The sequence below is a fragment of the Lasiosphaeria miniovina genome, assembly GCF_030549165.1.
Source record: "Lasiosphaeria miniovina strain SMH2392-1A chromosome Unknown B0T26scaffold_5, whole genome shotgun sequence".
Lineage (NCBI taxonomy): Eukaryota > Fungi > Ascomycota > Sordariomycetes > Sordariales > Lasiosphaeriaceae > Lasiosphaeria > Lasiosphaeria miniovina.
This window is the reverse complement of record NW_026848224.1, coordinates 2,926,853-2,946,740: the sequence shown is the minus strand read 5'-3', so window position 1 is coordinate 2,946,740 and position 19,888 is coordinate 2,926,853. Positions and strand designations below refer to the sequence as shown.

The 19,888-nt window shown below is 54.2% G+C and overlaps 5 protein-coding genes across 5 annotated transcripts; 2 read left to right on the top strand and 3 right to left on the bottom strand.

Annotated features, from left to right (window-relative positions):
* Positions 1-1,236: 1,236 nt before the first annotated feature.
* B0T26DRAFT_716938 (uncharacterized protein) lies at positions 1,237-1,981 on the bottom strand. Its single transcript, XM_060442303.1, has 2 exons — positions 1,549-1,981; positions 1,237-1,479 (listed from the first exon to the last, which is right to left on the bottom strand). The coding sequence occupies exons 1-2, from the start codon at positions 1,601-1,603 to the stop codon at positions 1,355-1,357; spliced, it is 180 nt and encodes a 59-aa protein (XP_060294597.1). The 5' UTR covers positions 1,604-1,981; the 3' UTR covers positions 1,237-1,354.
* Positions 1,982-2,876: 895 nt separating this feature from the next.
* Positions 2,877-3,518, top strand: B0T26DRAFT_716936 (uncharacterized protein). The gene has a single exon (XM_060442302.1). It carries the CDS (start codon positions 3,153-3,155, stop codon positions 3,381-3,383), a length of 231 nt encoding a protein of 76 aa, XP_060294596.1. The 5' UTR covers positions 2,877-3,152; the 3' UTR covers positions 3,384-3,518.
* A 2,582-nt stretch (positions 3,519-6,100) lies between these two features.
* On the top strand, positions 6,101-6,851 carry B0T26DRAFT_781796 (uncharacterized protein; the record flags this gene model as incomplete). Its single annotated transcript, XM_060446714.1, has 1 exon — positions 6,101-6,851. A coding segment is annotated over one exon (429 nt), but the record flags the coding sequence as incomplete, so codon positions are not given.
* Positions 6,852-12,397: 5,546 nt separating this feature from the next.
* On the bottom strand, positions 12,398-13,180 carry B0T26DRAFT_677624 (uncharacterized protein; the record flags this gene model as incomplete). The annotated part of the gene is made up of 3 exons (XM_060440125.1): positions 12,398-12,501; positions 12,560-13,019; positions 13,055-13,180. 3 exons carry the CDS (start codon positions 13,178-13,180, stop codon positions 12,398-12,400), a joined length of 690 nt encoding a protein of 229 aa, XP_060294594.1.
* Positions 13,181-15,756: 2,576 nt separating this feature from the next.
* B0T26DRAFT_649293 (uncharacterized protein) lies at positions 15,757-17,373 on the bottom strand (the record flags this gene model as incomplete). Its single annotated transcript, XM_060438073.1, has 2 exons — positions 15,757-16,161; positions 16,246-17,373. 2 exons carry the CDS (start codon positions 17,371-17,373, stop codon positions 15,757-15,759), a joined length of 1,533 nt encoding a protein of 510 aa, XP_060294593.1.
* Positions 17,374-19,888: the final 2,515 nt, after the last annotated feature.

The following is a 19,888-nucleotide window of genomic DNA, read 5'->3' as shown; positions in this document are numbered from 1 at the left end:
CAGCGCATTGTGAGTTCACTATCGCTAGCCGTGTTACGTCATCTTCCAAGAAAACAATTAGGCTTAGCTTGCGGGTCACGTGTAACCTTCGCCCACAAACCTTCTTTCACCGATTGCAGCTCTTGCGATCTTTCTTTCTTTCTTTTTTCTTTAGCTTAGTTTTACACTAAATGAATACGGTACATTAGTGGCATTTGTCCTTTAAATTCCTATCGACCGTGACAGTCTAAGTCTTCAATCGCTGCTTGAGCCAGTTCACTATATGGGAGTTCCTTTCTTGCCATGCCGAACACCAACGTCCCCATTCTCGGAACCTTCTGCCAGTCCCTCGACCTTCGGCCCCGGGCCTTGGGATGGAATCCGCAGGGTCCCCTTCGATTGGCAAGGGAAGCGGGGGAGGCTGTGCATCCCGCGCCCCACAGTCTCTTTCGCTGTTGGACATCATGGCAGTCCGAAACACGACTACTGTTGGATTTTCGAGGTCCTGACCAAGTCCGGAATTCGCCAGCAGTCTGACCTGCAGGCGCATGCAGGGCAACCTTCTAGACCTAGCTGTGAGAGAAGGCAGGTACGCCGGATCAAGGTGGTCACAATGAAGGTAACAAGAAATGCGAGCAATGACTGGTATTGGGGGAAGACTTCAACCTGGCCCTCGCAAAGGAAGGGGGCGAGGGCCACTTATTTATATACATGCTCAGGAGCTCAGTCCTGCATGTGCTTGTGAAAGCTTGTGGGTTGTGGCGCCTTAGCGTGGCTTAGTGGCTTGTGCCAGCGGGCAGTGGCCTGGCCAGTTGGTGCTCCTCCTTTACACTAGCCCAGAAAAACACCTCTTTTTTCAGGGTAAAATGGGGTCCCCAGCTGGGAGGTCCCCAGGGCTTAGTCTACCCCAAGACTTTACACAATCAGACTGTTGCATTGGACTAATTTTGGGCCTACTTTGGGGCTAGCTTTCCAACAAGTACGTCCACTTAATGGAGGGTCAGCATGCGTTGTACACTACAGCTACATGGACGAATTAGATGCGTTGCCCTCGGTCCCTCCCGCATCTGCCACAGGAAAAAGATGTTTACTGATGTTCGCATAATCGACTGGTGGTCCGGTTGTGCCGCGACGTGGAACCAATCAAGGGTGAGCAGTTATGGTGGGGATGTCACATTGAGTGGGAGGAATCCTGGTAATATGCTCATGTAGCCGATGTGCTGGCTGCGGCAGGCAGCGTACGAACATAAGAAGACCTGAGATTCCTTTTCCCTTTCAGTAGAATTTTTCATCCGTTAGCACCATATTTGGTTCACACTATAAGCCTTACCCCAAGAGATCGACAGCTCCTAATAGTATTTCTTCTACAAGAATTTTACGCAAAATGACCAAGCCTTGGGACGAATACGAAAAAGAAGATGAGGTTGTCAAGGAGGGTGAGGTCAAGGACAAGCCTCGTTATAAGGTGCAGCAGATCGCAGATAATTAGGGCGTGTACAAGTATAACCTCATCAAATTGTCTCTCCGGGCATATCAAAGTCGGGAACGTTAACGACCAAATACCTTTAGCCCCAAGATAGCGCCAAACGACTTGGCGGGACGAAGCCAAAACCGCGACAGTCATTTCTGAAAGAGAGAGAGAAGCCGCCACCAAATCAGAGGAATGCCGGCATGAGCCGAAGAAAGGGCTCGTGGCGAGTTGGGGAATCGGAGTATGCGGATTATCGCACCAAAAATCAACGGGTCGGGTTCTCTTACTTTACCTTTATCTATGGCCCAAATACCGGTACCAGTGCCGACATCAAGAACGGATTGGGGAAGGGGACTTCCGATCGGCGCGTGAAAGTGTTTTTTGCCGATAAGAAAGTACAATATATTGTGCGTTACGTCGAAGACATCCGCTCGTTTCTTATCGTTAGGCTGCAACTACGTCCACTTAATGGAGGGTCAGCATGCATTGTATACTACAACTACATGGACAAATTAGACGCGTTACCCTCGGTCCCTGCCGCATCTGCCACAGGAAGACGTTTTGAAGCTTGAGGAGCCATAGCCGGCGGCCAGTTGGCTCGTTGGTCACTTCAAAACGGGGCGGCGCATGCCTAGATTCTGAATGACCATTAAACGGATGAACTCCGCTGGTCGCCTGTTTGCTGTAGTGCAGCATAACTATGATATGATTAATTGTGTTGAGATGTTCTCTTTGAGTTCGTGCTTAGCCAACCACTTACGACAGACCGTGACGGAGATGCGTGGCATAAGCCAACTGGGGAGCTAGGCTTCTTACAGTACATACAGGTCCCTTGTTGTGGGCTATGCATCCATGGGATGCGCGCTAGAAAGGCTGCTATGACACAGGCACCCACACGGTACTTATAAGAGGCCTGTGCACTTGGTGTCGAAGCCGCCGAAAATGGCGACACGCGCCAGCCAAATTCGGCGGCCAGAACACCGTATTCTCTATTTCTGGGGTAATTCTTGTGTGTGGTTGTTGCTTGGCGGTAGTCTACGGTCGGAAAATCGTCGCCAAAGGGGTCTGCTTGTGTGTTTGATCGAGTTATGACTCGTCGGGAAGGAAGCGCTCGTAGGAAGATTCCCGCGGTTAGAAATCGTCGCTCAAAGCGTCTGTGTGAATTGTGCGAGGTCGAGGCGGTCGCAATCGGTCACGAAATCATCTATGCGTTGACGTTTCGGGGGTCGAGCCGCTGGTGGGATAGGTTGTCCTGGAGAGGGAGTTCTGACAGCATTTTTGATTTGCCCTGCCCTAGATACCATGCCACCCTACTGCTCAGCCATGTGGCTAAGCAACTAGTACTAGCGCCGGCACTGACTGCTGTTGGATGCGGGGAAAGTGGACGAGGCTCGCAAGTGTAAAAAGCTCATCGCCCGAGAGAGTACTGAAGTGGATTCTGTGTTCCTCGCCCCCCAATTCCAACAACTTCCCTGCGACAAGTTCTACCTCACTAATCCCATTCCCTCACATAATCATGTGTAACTACATCACCTATGATGCCAAGTACAGAGTGTACCGCAGACCCCAAACACCTCAACTCAATCACCAAATATGACAAGTACCCCAAAGCCAAACAGGAGGGCTATGCTTGCATCGATGCTACGCGTGCCGAGGCCTTGAGCGGCAAGGTTATTCAGTTCAGAATCTCTCCGCAACCTTAATGACCTTCTCGGGGTCCTTCAAGCGTTTCTCTCTGGTCTTGCTGATAGGTTTAATTAGCATGCATCTTCCGGATAGATATAGGCTAAAGGGCGGCTCCCGACAGAACAGAGAGGGAAGGAAAGGGAATGGGGGCGCTGGGCGCCGAAACGAGCATTTAATGCTCGTACCCTCGATACCGGCATATCTGCAATTAATTTTTGGATTTGATTGCAGGTGTTCTGTTTTATAAATGTGCCAGTGTTGGGTCGCGCGACCCCAAGCAAATGCTCACCTCTAGCATCAACCAAAGCTTGCTTGAAGCAGCGATGGTGCAGGGTGAGCTACCAGCACAATTTCCCCCTCCGTGGGGCCCCAGTTCTCAGAGACCCATTCGCACCACCAATGTATTTATCTGGCGAGCTGGCTAGTCACAACGCCGACCCATGTTGTACCGCTATCCGAATGGCGTACAAGAGGGAAATGAATGTCTCCACCAACCCCTTCCTCGGATATCCTTCCAAAACATGCACTGATCATGTGACCGTCCTCCAAAAAGTTCAGGGATAATATTCACTTCCACTTCGCCCGCCGTGCCGTCGTACATCTGCCATGCTGCCCCTTTTCTCATGAATTTATAGACGGTGGCCAAACGGGGCAGGAGCTCCCTGGGCTTTATTGGGGGCGCCATCAACGGGTACGGCTGTCTGTGGTTCCTTCTCTACTTTCAAGTATTGCAAACCGCTTCGACTGTCTGGGTCGTCTGTTTGTACGGCGCAATGGCACCTGAAGGTGTGGTAATTGAACAAAGGGCAAGCTCCTTCCGCACGGGTAATACAGTCAAATTGGAATGCCACTCAAAGTGTATGAGTGCAGTGAATGTGTATTGCTTGCTTGAAGAACCAAGCAAGCTCTAACTAGGACCGTGGCTACGGTCATTGTATGTATCTATAAATGGGCATCCAATCAAACGGGGCCCGAGCAGGAATTGCTTGGCGTTCGGGCCAGGCCCGAACACTTGCTGACTGCCCTCGGGCCCTAGCGCCCTTTCCCTCTTGTTGCCTGAGGCCCCATTCACCACCATTGGCGGGGTGCTTACGCGCCCGCGAGCAAGCCCCGCCAATGCACCAATGCGCCTTTGGTGATCGTGACATCAAGTTAAACCACAGCCTATAATTTTATAGCTACTTTAAACAATGTGACGGCGAGTCTGCCGCTGTTTTTAGTGGGTTCTGCCGCCTATTGCGGCGGTCCATTCGCCAAAAATTCAGCATCGCCCCACGCCAAGCTGCCCCACTACACCACACGGCCAGGGCCCAAGCCACGCGCATTCAGGCACGTCAGGTACCAGACATGTACCGCAAGTACTGAGCCTTTGTACCCCGCGAACCGCTTCCAAATATCGAGAGTCCAAAACTGGTTCCCAGATTTCTGTTTCCTACTCACCACCTTACTGGATGCTGGAGAGCCACCAAAAATGGCTCCCAACCCAATGTTTAAGAGGCCGCGCCTGCGGCTCTCCAGCGATGCATTCCCTTCGTGGAAAGGATTGCGAGTCTATCGCCTACCAGCCTATCCTGCTCCGGCGACCGACATTGTCTCCCTTCTCTACCCTCCTACGCTCAATGTCGTCTGGAATTGACCCACTTTTCATGGAATTGGACAGGCCCTGGTTGACATGCCTCTGAGCTTCCTTCATTCTTTGTTATTTCCTTCATTCTTGACTCGGAATGTCCTCATTTCATTCGGAATGCCCTCTTTCGGGCTGATTACAACGCCTCCCTTGCCCTCTCTCCATGAGTATAAGGAAGCGTTGTTTTCTGTACTTTTAGACCTATGGAGCAGACAATTCAATGCGCTGTGCCGTGACATTTCTCATGGAACGTGCTAACCCCGGGGTCCTGCTGCTACCAGACAAGCGATAGAAAGCGCTTGGTAGTCTTAGAGTAGAAGAATATATCACTACCATGATTTCCCATTACAAGTTAGAAGCAGTTAACACCGGACTACCTGTATATAGTAAATCCTGAACTGTTACTCCTGTAAACCCCATACGGAGGCTAAAAACACTCCCCATGGCTGCCGGATCATAGACTCCACCGTCTCGGGACTAACCGAAATTGTTGCCGCTCCCCCTTCTACATACTTCCCCGTGAAAGGACCTCCTTCCTCACGACTCATACGAAAGCTAATGGGATACCCATTACTAGGCCGAAGGACAACCTAGCTGATGGCGCGAAGATCAACGCGCCTTCTGAGCAAGCAACTAGCATTATCATTCGTCCAGCCACCGCTCTTTAGCGTATAAGACGGTGCTGTGCTTGATGATAATATTAACGACTAGGGGCGAACTTCAAGGTGCTCCTAGGGAGGGTTGTCGTCATCAGTTAGGTCGATGATGGTGGCCGTGCCGAGCGATTTAAGGGCGTCCTCTCTGCGCTGAGCGCGAGGGACTTCTAGTGTGAACTTGTTGACGGGATTGGATTCGGAATCCATAGTGTCTTAGCGAAAGAGAGGGTGGCAGTTGGAGGGCGAAGGTGATGGAAGCTGGCGAGAAGGTATTCAGGCTGGAAAAGAGAAAAAGGAGAAGAAGTTGAAAACCAGAGGAGGGGGGACTCGGACGGATTAAATAGTCGTCAGGAGCTGGCCATAGCCGACAGGTTGCACGTGCCCACGTGCCTTACCTCGTCTTATACCTGTTGGCATCTTAACTGCTGTAAGGTAAGTCCACATTCCGCGCCCTTCTGGCCGTAGCGTCTCGCGCCGATCTAGGGCGAGACTTTGTGCACCGCTCCACATGCCGAGCTCGCAAGGCAGTTCATTTACCTCTTGGACTGATAGGTAAATGAGTGACGATAGGGAACGGTAGAAGAGGTGGAGCGATATGTACGCGGACGGCTGCGTGGCTTGCCTCTCTGGTTCGGCCGTCTTGCTGTGAGGACCAATAGGGGGTAGACATGAGACGGGGTCGCAGAAGCAGCACTGTTGCTGGCAAGAAACGATCGTCCTTGTTCAACATCTCCAGTAAAAGCCGGCGGTGATCTATCTAATCAGGTGCATCGGCGTGTGATTCTTCGCGACTATGGAAACCCAATCTATAAGGCCAGCTCCCGAACGTCACTGCTTGCTGCGCTCAGCGGCTGTATCGAAGGGCATGAGTCCCTGCATAAGGCTAGCGTCCTCTATAGAGACATCTCTATCAACAACCTCTTGATCAACGAGGATACGAATAATCCCTCCAGGCCTTCGTTTCTGATTGACCTGGATCTCACCATCAAAGACGATCGAGAAGGTGCGTCGGGGGCTAAACGGAAGACCGGTACGAGAGCGTTCATGGCCATCGGGGTGCTTCTCAGCGAACAGCACTCGTTCATACATGATCTCGAGTCATTCTTCTAGGTGCTTTTTTGGATATGCATTCATTGTGAAGGGCTAGTCGAGACTAGAGTCGTTAAAGAATTCGATAAGTGGAATTACATGGACGCTAGGGGCCTAGTGAAGGAGAAGAAAGGAGAAGTATCTCATGAGTAGGACTTCATCAAGTCCGCTAAGAATAATTTCACTCCCTATTATCAGCCATTAATACCTTGGGTTAACCGGCTGCGGAAAGCTGTGTTTCCAAATGGTGGGAGGTGGGAGAGGGAGGACGGAGGGCTATATTTTCGGATGCGGCAGATCCTTCAGGAAGCCCAAAAGGATTCGAAGGTGGCCGAGTTATAACACGCTTTATCTATCCGAAGCCAAAGCCCAGCTACAACACGGGCGAGTCTATAGAACCTAGGTATCTGTATCGAATTGAAGCCTCCACTAGCTAGCTAAAGACGCCTTCTCTTTGGCAAGTCGATGCTGCCGTTCTCGACCTTCGACTTTGTCGAGTTTGGCGGCGTACGGCGCGAGGGCTGGTTTTCCGTCTTGACTCTACCGCCGCCTGGCTCATCCGCCTCGGCATACGCCGTTGTTGAGGGCAAGTACACTAGCGCCGAGTTCGAATTCTGCGCGCACTCTCAGGCGAGCTGCTCAGCAAAGGCGGCCATGACGCCGGGTCCCGGCGGTAGACGACTTCTCGGATGTACCATCCTTATCTCGTCCTTCTACTGCGCCGTCGGCAATGACAAATCCGGTGCTCCTTTCCAGCGCGTCCTGCCAGGGATTCACATTTCCTGCCTTCAACAGCACCCTCCCCGACCAATACCACCACCACCTCCTCCTCCTCCACCCCCGGTCCCTTCAGCAACGCAACTTCCGCCACTGCCTTTTCGTTCACTACCAGCGCAGCCTGCCAGCCCGCCCCTCACGGAGCATTGCATGATGACGTCTACGTCCAGACAGCAAGATATCATCTTCACCGTCTAGTGCTGTCCTGAGGAAGTAGTGTTACCCGCCGCCCAGCGAAACGCCCCAGCGGAGCCGGCCTACCACCCATATTGCGGGGATACCCGGAGGGCTGTGCTTGTCATCGGCCGGTGGCGCGGCGCGGCGCGGGGGCTCACAGCATTCTCCGCGAGCACCGGCAGCCCGGAAAAATGGCTCCGCCGCTATCTTTGCTCCAGGGCGGCGAGACCGGTCATCACCTCGGCTTCCAGTCGGAGGGTCGCGGCTACGCTGGATGAATTAGTTGGAGGGCGCTAGCCCGCGGTGAGGTACCAAGTACCTGGCTGTGACCCAGCGTCCCGCACTGTCGAGGCCCCCGAAAATGGCGGCACTGCCCTGCCAAATTCGGCGGTCACAACAGCAAGTTCTGTACTTATCTTGTAAGAAAGAAACCCCAACCCTCACACATGACCCATTCACTCCTTTGTCAAAGGCCCGCCTTACACTCTGTCATGTATATAAACAGAGGCCCTCGCCCTTTTCCTTTACGAGGGCCAGGTTGAAGTCTCTTGCCAATACCAGTAATTGCTCTCTTACTTCAGTACCTTCATTGTGACCACCTTGATCAGGCGTACCTGCCTTCCCTTACATTGGAGTATCGGAGCAATTATTATATAACCCTAATTATCTGCACGAATACTATCCGGCATACTGTTACAATCTGAGACTCGAGATCTCATGGAGCTAGGCCCTGTATGCGAAGCGGCGAACCACACAGGTAAGGTTGAAGGGTAACACCTGCTGGCAATTAAGATACTTAGAGCCTAATTTAGGCCGGTAAAATCCTGAATTACCATCTAGCCGCCCTTGTACTTACCATATAGCCCGGCAGCCCGGGTCAACAGCGTTGAAGCCGTCAAAACCTTCAAAAACCCCAAGAACGCGGTTACCGTGGTGTTTTCCATTTTAGCGATTTCTTCGTTGCCGAGTCAGCCTCGAAATAAAGGCAACTTGTAAATGGCAACTCTAAGGCCCGGATTTGTACGTAAACTAGCAAAATTGTATAGTAGGCGCCCAGTTGCCTAAACGATCTATCACCGCACAGTCAATTCAGGGAGACAGAGCTGCAGTATGATCGCTGTATTCGTAGAATCTAAAGCTAAGGAAGGAAAAGAGGAAGGTATCGCAGGCTCAGCGCAGGACGTGAGGAAATAAGTGGTGATATAGGCCACGTACCAGGTTGTTCACGGACTAGTAGTTAAATAGGATACGGAAAATGTTGGATTCACCAGGGTACCGGTACTGGAATCAACTGGGCGCGCTGCGCGCCGTATGCTGGTAGTTCAAGTGTTGGATTTCGTTATTTCTGTGTCTTCTATCTAGCTTTCTCGCAGTGCCAGGAAGCCCCCTTCTTATAGAGCTTTGATGCGCGTACCCACCAACTTTTTCATACCACCTACCTATAGGTCCTTGGCAACTGCCAACGTAGGAGCCGCTTTTTGTATTGTAAAATGCCGTATTCCATGGCAGCTACCTAACGCCCTACCTGGCACTAAGGAAGTTAAAGGAGTTAAAGGAAGCCCGGTAAAGTAAAAATGACACTATTTACACTTTCATATACCGGGCTTTTTGCGCGTAGTTAGAGTTTTAAGGTCCGTACCAGCCATGTTGCCTATGCTAAAGAACACATCATCAACCTACCATTCCGCCTTACAGCCTTCATGATGCATTTGATCGAGATTTCCTCTGACGATTCGAGCTCCCTAGCCGTCGCCATCGCCGTCGCCGGTGCCCTCGGTGGCTTATTACAAACCACTCGACTGTTAGGGTCGTCTGTCTGTAAGGGAGCACAGGCTCCACAGGATGCTGGGGTTGGTAATTATGAAGATAGAACAAAGGGCAAGCTCCTATCGCACGGGTAATACAGTCAAATCGGAATGCCTGTGACGGCGCCAGCTCACAGCACCCACTACCACTGCGCTAGAACCCCCAAAAGGATGCCAGAATTGCAAGTCGTCGACTTGCAACCTGTAGTGGGTTATAGTGTGCTACGGCCGTTGCGCGCCGTGACAATGCCACTCAAAGTATATGAGTGCAGTGAATGTGTATTGCTTGCTTGAAGAACCAAGCAAGAACTATCTAGAACCGTGGATACGGTCATCGTATGTATTTAATTATGGCGGGCCAGTAAGAGCTGCGCTCTTACTTGCCCGACAGGAAAGAGCTGCCCGGCGCCGGGCACTGCTAGCGTGCCGGGCCATTTGCCTGGTGCCAAGACCCTTCTTGGCACCGGGCCACCCCTGATTGGCCGTCCTTCCGTTTGCCTGGTGCCAAGAGCCCTCTTGGCACCGGGCGACAAGCGGGGCCCCCAATCTTGCCTGAGACGCCTGCCTTCTGCAGCCGGTTCAGTATGAACCAGGTTCGTCACATGGCTTCCTCGACCTCGTCGCGGGCTCCCTCGCCCTTGCCGTCCCCGGCTCCCTCGCCCCCGCCGGCTTATTCGTGCCGTAAGTACTTCTTGCCTACGGGCTCGGTCAGCTCGGACGATGAAGCTGAGATTTACGGACCTAACGATATATGGACTATTAATACCGACGACCCGCCTTTTTTTAACGGCGCTTTTGGGAGAATATAGCTAATATTAAAGAGGATGCTTTCTTCGATTCCGGGGATGAAGATGACCCTCATCCTCGTAAGGAGGACTTCTTCGGTAACTAGGTTGCTAGATTGACAGACTCAGCACTGAGGAATTACATTACTATAACAGGGGATATGAGAACTGAACTAAATATAGAGAAGTAAAACAAAGATACCGAAATAAGGAAAAGAAAAGAAAAGCCCCTACCTAAATAATAATTATTAACGAGATATAATTACAAGTAAAGAACCCCTGGATTTTTCTTTCTAGCTCTGAGCTTATTTTGCTCAGTTTCTATTTCTCAATCGAAATAGTAAGTCACAACCAAGACTTGTCATGTGCAACTTTTCACAACTAGCGTTTCTGCTTGGTCAAAGCATAGGGAGGATATGCGCCACCTCGAGGCCTCCATATTGCTCGCTGCTCTCGAGCAGATTTCCATCATCATCTCTGGCGGGAGGTTGGTGCAACTGCTCGTTAAAAAGCCCAATTGATAGAACGCGACAGGAGATGCAGACGCGATCTACAAGGCGGTGATAAGTGGCAGATTAGCGGGGTAGTGCCAAAAAAGCAAAGGCGAAGCCAGAGACGCGCCCGGAAGGGATAGCACGAAATTTATTAGTGCCTGAGGCCGAAAGCCAGAAACAGGCGGTACCTCTTAGCTCTTCTCTTGTCCTTATTCTAAATTCTTCCCACCTCATCGCGCACTAATAGCATACAGCCTCTTTCTGCCCCATTTTGACCTGTTGCGTCGCTCTAAGGAATCGGCGTCTATTTATTTAGATCTTCGGGTGCTCGTAGATGGCATGCCCTCAATGACTGAAGTACACATCACCCTACCCGCACCTGGATTCAGCCGGAAATTCACATTCAAGGGGTTGTAGACAATCTCGTCCTCTGGTGGAACTGCTGCAGCATCTCAGGGCATTTCTCGAAATGCGCAACAGGTTCCCAACTATCTTGCTCATGCCCGTAACCTTGCCACTTCACCCAGTACTCTATCTGCCTTCCTAGTCGCCGTGAGTCCAAAATCTCCTCGACCTGAAAATACTCATCTCCTCGAACCTCCTCGATCGTGGAGGCAACTCTTGAAGAGAGGGCGAACCCTGTCGAGGGAGTCCTCCCTGCTGGTAACTTGCGCTGCTGGGTTTCAAATGTGGGGTCATTTTGTCTGTGACTCATGCAAGGGTTCCACGTGAACTCCACCTGAAAAGTCGCTACCCCATCTACCAAAACGCGCTTGAGGACCGCTTCAAGTGGCCATTCTTCAAAGTTTGCGAAAGCGGCCTTGACTGTCTCCTCTTCCAAAGCGGACCCCCCTGAAGATCGCAGCTTGGAAATGTTGCGCTGACTTTGGCGGCGCGTTGGGCCTTGCCTTAGGCTGGTAGTCTTTGAGCCTGCAGTGATTGGGAGTTGGTGCAATGCAGACGTGTCTGCCGCTTGGGTGCTGTTCTGCGGGTTGTAGGGGCTGAAGTGCGTATGCTGCGGCGCTTGCGCGGTGGCTGGGTGACCTCGTCCTTGCCCTGCTTGGCGTCACTTCCTACAATAGGAGAGCAGTTCTCCTCGTCGCCGGTATCGCAACGTTGACGACGAGCGATGTTGTGCTGAAGGTTTGCCTAGTCTTGGCTGGCGGACGACTGCATGGATGGCTCGGCATTGGCCACCTCACCCGTGTCGTTCTGCTCACTGTCCGACAACCTCGGTATGCTTGCCTGACTCTCCTGTACTTGTGGTAGCACGACAGAACCATCTTCACGCTGCTTTCCTCTGTTGCCTGGAACTAAAGGACGGTAGTCCTCTCCGAGATTGGTAATGCAGTGTCCGCCAACATCGCGCCGAAAGTCGATCTAGTCTTGACTGTCGGGCAGATGCAAAGGTAGCTTAGCATTGGCCAGCTTGGGCTCATCGCCCTCGCCTCCCTCGTCACTGCAAAGGGTGCCTTCGCGACTCCCGCTTCTGGCTAAAGGAAGACAGTCATTAGTATCGCCTGTCTCAGCAGGACGTTCATCTTTGCGAGGCAGGCTATGGCCGTTCAGCTGCTCTATCTTGCCGATGTCGGAAGAGCCACCAGGCAGAGTTTCGGGATGATAGAGTGAGTTTTCTGCCTTAGCTTTGGGCGACTTGGCGTTTCGAAACTGGCGGTATATTGCAGACAGCCTAGGGTGCCTGAGACATCCAAGACTCTGACGACAAGATATCCCTACGCAGTCGGCTTCACGGCGGGATTCCGGAGCTGATTGGTTCTACTCTACGTATAGAGCCATGGGCGAGGCAGACGATGGCGCTAGGGAAGAGTCTAGGCCAGGAGACTACTGCTGCTAGGCTGACACCAATTTATAGTCCGAGTTGGCTCCACCGGAGACCAAAGGCTCCCTGGTGTCGCTATCGCCAGTGGCACCGGGAGTAGCGTTAACATCCTTATCTACTCAGGCGTATTAGCGTAATAGCCCACCTCAGGGATAGGAAAACTAGGCATATACCAGTGCCAGCGGCGTAGTTGGATTGAGCGTTGTAGCGCAGAGCAGCCGGAAGCTCCTCTAGTGGCGGGAAAGTAGTATCGGACCGGCCGTCGTCGGAATCGCCACAATCGGACTCGCCATCGCTGATTAGGACTGCATCGTCCACTGAATCCCCGGTACCACCACGTCGAGCATCGTGTGCATCCTGCGGCAGCGGCGGATGTAAGGGAGCCTCAAGAATAGCTGCAGAGGGATCTCTCTTCCGAACCAGAAGGCGGCGACTCGCTGGCTCGGAGCCCGCTGCTATAGAGGGGGTGTAAAAGATCTGGCCGTCGAGGCAGACTGTTGCTATCGCGCTGCCAGTAAAACTGCGCCACTGATTTGCGAAGATGTCAAAGGCTACGGGAAGAACAATTCCCGGGAGTATTTGGTGTGTAAGCTGGTCATCTTCGCACTTCTGGGACGGGGCAACGAAATATATCTGCGTGCGCGAAAATTGGAGATTGACCACAGAACTGGGAAGCAGCCGGACCCAGCCTCCAACTTCCTGTCTGCTTTGCTAATCCTAACGGCATGGCTCGTGAGGAACGTGCTTAGTCGTGAAACGCCTTGTCCCCATGCGCTTTGGAGGGCACGAGACATCGGTTCACCGGTCTCTCATAACTCTACCAATAACGTAAATTCCGAGATAGAAAGGAGACGGCCGGAGAAGAGAACCCAAGAATGACATAGTATCGCCACGAATTACGAACTTGACTTAATGCCACATGATCTATGGCGTTGCCGGAGGTCGCCCAGGTCGGCCGCTGTGATAGAGGCGTGTCATCTCCCTTTTACCCACCCCTCTGCATGGGCTTGCGCCTCCACCTCCGTGTTTGCCTCACCGTCAATCCCAAGAAGGCAAGGATCCGCCTGCCACGCGCCAGGAGTCCTTATCAGCAGCTCAGAGGCCACGTCATCTTGGGCTGCCTCGTCCCCTTGTCTGTTTCACTGGCTGTCCTTGATGCGCCAGGACCGCCTTCTTCTTGCTCTGAAACTGGTCTCTATTGGGCCGAGTCGCCAAGGGGCCGTCGTCAGCTCGGTGTTCCTATCCCCGTCCGCTGCAGGCTGAATCACGGCGTGTGACCCAGAAATAGATCGCAGTCGAATCAGGACGCGGATATGCTGTTCTCATGACCACTCTCATGCAGGCCCCGCCGAATCTACGCCAACATTCGGTCCGAATATGCCTAACAGGATTATCTGAGCTGCAGACGGAGACGTCCCCAATACGCCAAGCGACAAGGAGGCCTCCTGTTGTTTTGGTATTAGACGAGATGGATAACTGCGGCATTTTTGTGAGTAGTTAAAAGCTGCGTGTATTGCAGATTGCACAGGGGACTTGCTAGGCAGACACGGAGTCATCCCACGGACGAAGGGGGGACACCCTGGTAGGTGGAGCAAGGGGATGAACGAGGTGAGATGACAGGCGGAACTTGATCGCTCAGTGTCTACGAAGCGCAAATTCGAGCTGGAGTTGCGGTATGAGTTGAGTGAAATTGATAGTCAGAATGAGCCGGAAGACGAGACGGCCTCAATCGGCAAGCAGGAAGGAGTAGGGCTCGGAGATAGATGCGCGAGTTTTGTTGGAGCGCTGGAAAGAGGGGATGACAAGGGATAGGTAGGACACGTCCAGTTTACGATATGAGGATGAGAGAGGCGCGGGCGATGAATGCAATGGGGGGGAGAAGAAGAGGCAGGGGCCAGAGTGAAGCAAAGAGGGAAGTGAGAAGTCGAGAGTACAAGAAATGGACGTTGGGGAGGGGGGGCTCTATTTATGCTGCGAGCGCGGCGCTATACCCGATCGGGAGGGGCGCCTTTCCCGGCGGGTGCAACAGCGTGTTCTGCATTACAACGGAAAGGGGTTGGTTACTGCCCGGCTTAACTGCCCAGCTCGAGTTGATGCCAGTTGCCGATGATCAATAACCTCGATATCTTACGGCTTGAAAATGGACATACCGTGGTGCTCTGATGAGAAAGATTCACTCTTGTGTATCGCAAACTCGAGACATGCCACCTTAATTGCGAGAAAGTAGGTATCTAGGTAACCGGCAGCCTAACCTCTAAAAAGAAAAGTCGGCTCTTTAGTTCCTTTCTCCCTTACTTATCACACGCCGCAAAACCTCACAGCTGTATGTTATGGCTAGGCCTAGGTGTGGGCCTAAGCCGAGGCATGTAGATCCACATTGGGATCCCCAGTCCAGATCATAACCTTCTGTGGGCAGGAGAGCAATGTCTATTGTCTCGACAGAGCTGGACGACTAGGTACAGAGGGGAGGAATGGTCCTATCTATAGGTAAGTGAAGGTTAGGGCTGGAAAATGGATCTAATTATGGATCCACTTATGTATGCCTCGGCTTGAGTGCATTAGGCCGGTCGGCCTGATCTATGCAATCCTAGCCATACCTTCCTACATATAGTCCGCCGTGGCCTGTATAGCTGGACTTGATACCGCCATCCATTTTCCACCCAGATTTACCGGCTCCTTTGCTTCCACAGCTGAAGCTATTTAGAGTTGTAAACAAAAGCCCTTTCATCCCTTTGACAGTGGAGCCTAGAGCCCCGGAAATCAAGACGGAAGTCAACGGCCCAGGGATGACAACTTTCGCTTCTCGGCCCGCAACACCCACCCGCCCGACCTACCCGAAAGGCCACACGCACCTTCAACACCTCCAACAGCATCACGAGACCTAAGATGAAGATAAAAACGACCATTCCAACCCTCAGGGGCGAGGAGAACTTGGAGGCCTGGGAAATCGGCATTTGCATGGCCCTCGGAGGAGACCCCCACCACAACGAAGGAATGCCAGGAGTGGTTTGCAGGCCGCTGCAGAGCGGCCTTGATCCTCCTTGCTTCGCTTAGCGACCCTGAAGTTGCTCAGATCCTTTATCGACACGGCTGGTCACAACTTGAAGAAGACCCGAAGGTCATATACGACTTCGTTTGCGAGGTTACATGCTTAACCTGATCAAGGTCTTCCGCCGATATTCCCCCGTGGCCTAGATAGCTACCCGGACTGCCTCCCAGTAAACAATATAGTCATTCATTTCCTACCCAGATTTGTGATACTACTCGCTTTCCTTGCCTGGTACCCAGGACCTCAAATAGAGGGGTTCTCAGCCCCTGACCCACTTCCTGTTTTCAGACACCCTTGCCTATGTACACAAAAGCCGACTAGTTAGGAAGTCAAAGCCAGCACCTCCTGCTCAACAGCGCCTAGGGGATCACCGCGGGCCACCAGCGCCGCCAACTCGCGCGCACGGGCAGCATAGCGCGAGACGCCGCCAGCCTCGGCTTCGCCGTAGAGGACGCGGTCGACAGCAGCAGCGACAGCCGCCGCAGACGGCCGGCCGGTGCGCAGGTTGACGGCGACGCCGGCCCACTCGGCGCGCGCGGCCACCTCGCACTTGTCCTCGGTCAGCCCCGCCGCCACCATGGGCACGCCGTGCGCCACGCAGTGCCCGAACCCGCCGTACCCGCCGTTGAACACCATGGCCGACGCGTGCGCCAGCACCGCGTCGTACGGGATGAAGTCGGCGACGCGGATGTTGTCGTGTGGCAGTTCGGCAGCGTGGTTGCTGGGCTTGCTGGTGTTCTCGCCGCCGTGTCCGTGGCCGTTGGTGATAGGACATGCGCTATTGGCTCCGTGGCTATTCGCTGCTACTACCGCCCGTGGTAAGATGCCCGGCGGCAGCTCGGCGCCGGGCTTGCCGAGGAGCACCACCAGCAGCACGTCCTCACGGCCCGCGACCGCGGCCACCGTCGGGGCCACGAGCATCGAGTAGTCGCGGGCGAGGGTGCCCTGCGAGACCACAACAACGTGCCGCCTCGGCTGTTTGGGTGCGGCAGTAGTAGCCCCTGACACGGCTGCCGCCGGCGCGAGCACGTCGCGCTCCCACCACGCGGGCAGCGCGAAGCCGCCCGGCGGCGGCGGGCGCGGCGGCAGGCTGCCGGCGAAGCGTACGTGGGCCGCCAGGTCGGAGCGCGGGTACTCGAGCGCGGCGTCGCAGAGCTGCAGTGTCGTGTCGTGCGCCGTCACGCTCAAGTTGACCATCCACTCGTCGGGCACCGCCGTGGCCCCGCACGCGCGCAGCTGCTCGCGGAACGCGTCGTACGACTCGCGGACCACGTACTTGTACAGCAGGTCGCGTATCAGGGCGTCGCGCTCGCGCACGGCGGCCACCAGGTCCGAGCTGCTGCTGGAGGCGGCTTCTGACGACGGCACCGGCAGCAGCCCGAGCGGCATGGCGGGCGTGTCGACGCTGTCGAGCATGAGCGGCGTGACGTTGACGCCGAGGCTCCTGGGCATGGCCCTCTGCGCTCCATCATCACCATCAGGGAAGAAACCCTCGGGCGGCGGGGCGCCGAACTTGAACGGCAGGTAACCAAACCACATGCACTCGTTGATCACCAGAATATCCCTGGCGAAGCCGTAGCGGCGGCGCAAGTGCAGTAGCGCGGCGCGCGTCGACGCGAACTGGCCGGCGACCTGGCCGACGAAGAACGTCGCAAAGTCGTGGCGCATGCGCGGCAGCCCCTCGGCGAACCGCGCCCGCTCCATGCCCCACTGCCGGAACGGCCCCTTGGCAAGGCTGATGCTGTCGTGCACGGCGAAGAAGGCCGCGCCGCTCGCCTCGATCAGCGCGCGGTGCTGCACCCCGCCAACGAATGTCACTTCGAAGCCCCGCCCGACGAGGTGTTTGGTGATGGTGCACAGCGGTAGTACGTGCCCGGGGGCGGTGCTCGACGTGCAGAGCACGAGGATCACGGGCTTAGGCTTGGTGGTGATGTCCATGGCAGCGTGGTGTCCGTTCAGGGCTCCTGTTGGTAGCGCGTCGTCGACTATGTCCTGTACGTCGGCCGGTGGTTCAGGTTCGTGACCATTCTTGGGACTATTCGTGTGACCATTCGTGTGACCATTCGTGTGATAATCCGTGTGACCGTTGCAGTGACCGTTCTGGACGTCGACGGGAGTTTCTTCAGGAACGGGGAGCTCGAATATAGCTGGAGCTGGAATCGGATGTTGTGTCGGAGCGGAATCTGGGCCTGGAATGGCAGCCGAGCTTGGGGTTATTTCAACAACATCTCCGCCTTGAACAGGTCGGGATTGGACGATGGGCGGCTGCTCTGGAGGCAGTTGCTGTTCGTCCCCGCCCTTGTGACCGTAGATAAGAGGGTCAGCGGGCGGGGTCTGCTTCGCCTCCTTCGGTTGGAACTCGCTCTCGCCATGGGCTACTAAGTCGGCCCCGTTTGCCATGGCCTCGGTGGTGTCGTTTGCCGTGGCCGATGGCATGTTGGATCTGAGACTCAGGAGATATAAACAAGCTTGAACCTGGCCTCTGGCCGTTAGCAGTGACGACAGGCGAGGATATAGTGTTACGAGCACAAGAGGAACTACACCACATCTCACCACACTTGGTGGCTTCGAGGCCACCTTTATACCACCCCCTATCCTTGTCGTGCCATGGTGGCAGGCCGACGCCCCTTTGCGCTAGCTCCTCCTTGCATCAATGATTACTGCTCCTTCTGCCATCTGAAGGGACCGGAGCTCGTGCGTGCTCCAACTGCCTCTGCTCGTCGTTGGCACATAATTAGCTAAGGCCGCTGCAAGGCCAATGGGCCATGTTGCCCAACGCGTGGTCGTCATTTATTAGACTCGGGCCCATACGACCCCTCGCGTTGCAAGCTGATACCCAAAACACGCGCAGAGGGTAACCGCCATATGACGGTTAAATATTGCGCCGCCCAGCCCACTGCATCTAAAATAGAGACGCACCAATGATAGAGGTGCAGACAGGCGCAGGTGCGGATGCAGAGGTTGGTTGGGGTACATGGCGGGCACTGCAGCCAAGCAAAGACTCGACTTCGGTTCCGGAACAGCCAGCTCCCGGCCGCGTTGCTAGCTGCCCAACTGTTTCCTGGTTGCGAGACGGGAGCAGGGACGCCATGTAGAGGCCCGGGCCAGCAACCAGAGTACGTGCGCAGATGGAATTTGGAAGGGTGTGTGCCAGAGATAGAAAGGAGCCAGCTAATAAGCTCCCACTTCCTCGTTGGTGGCTTAATTTGTGGCGCTCAGCTCCATCTATTCTCTGCCGACCGGGGCGTCCTCGCTGGATTCTGAAATAGTTACTGTTTACCTCGAGTTTATTCCTTCTGGGACAGAGTTGAAGTGAGAGAAATAAAAGAATGAAGTTTAATCCAGAGGCCCAAAATAACTCAGGGGCGGACCAAGATCCGAGCCAGTTATCGAGCATGCTCGAACGGCCGACACCTAAAACAGAGGGTGCACGTTGATTGGTACTTGTTTGATCCTGTTCCAGGCGATTTTGCAAAAGAGGCGCAAGTCGGCCGATACTAGCGGCCGAGCGTGTGGCGTAAATAACTACGCCGTAATTTTAGTCTGGCGTCAATGAGATGCGGTCGGGAGCTCGGCCTTTTCGGGCCCTGGCTCGGTTGCGAGCAGAGCGGCAGCCCCCCAAAATCCAGGGACGCCGATGTATAGCGCCCCAGGGTCGTGTGCGAGCGTGACCGACGAGGAGCCCGGGAAATGGCATGGGGGGTCGGCCAGAGGTGGCGCGAATTCATGGACCACTATGATAGGACGACCGGCAGACACAAAACTGCTCTCGTCGAGCAGCCCGGGCCATCATGAAGGCCATGCACGAGAGACGGAAGGACGCCGCACCGGTCCTGTGCCGTCGGATCTTCGGCAAGCTCGTTCATTAAGCGATCTACGAAGACGAGCTGCTGCAGCGTTTCCCGACGCAGTTGCGGGATCTAGCTTGAGATTCTGAAAGACGGGGGACCAAAAAAAGCGAGAGCGCGAAGCAAAGGCATACCTGATAAAATCGACAAGGTACCTCGTAATCAAGGGGACTCCAGTGGAAGATCTGATCTGAACAGCTCGAGAAAGGGTCCACGATACCTGCTTGCGATGTACGAAACAAACACCAGTACAGACAGGGACCGCCCCATCTAATAAGGTAAGGTATACAACCAAATTGTCGGTAAGCTGGCCGTCGTGCTGGTTTTAGCCAGATTGATCAATAATGTACCTTAAGCGACCCTCCACGAACCCGGTCTGCTGCCAGCCATTACCAGCCCTCGCCCACAAGCGCAACCAATGGACGCGTCTTCGGGCTAGCATAGGACCCCGGGGAATATATTAGCAATAGATTTGAGCCGCCAGGGTACGTGGTCGTGGACCGATGTCGTCGTCTAGGCGTCGTGTCCCCAGCCATTGGCTTCCTTACGAGTTCGTGTGCTTGCGTGAATCTCATGACGCACAGCCATAGCGGTTTTATGTGCCC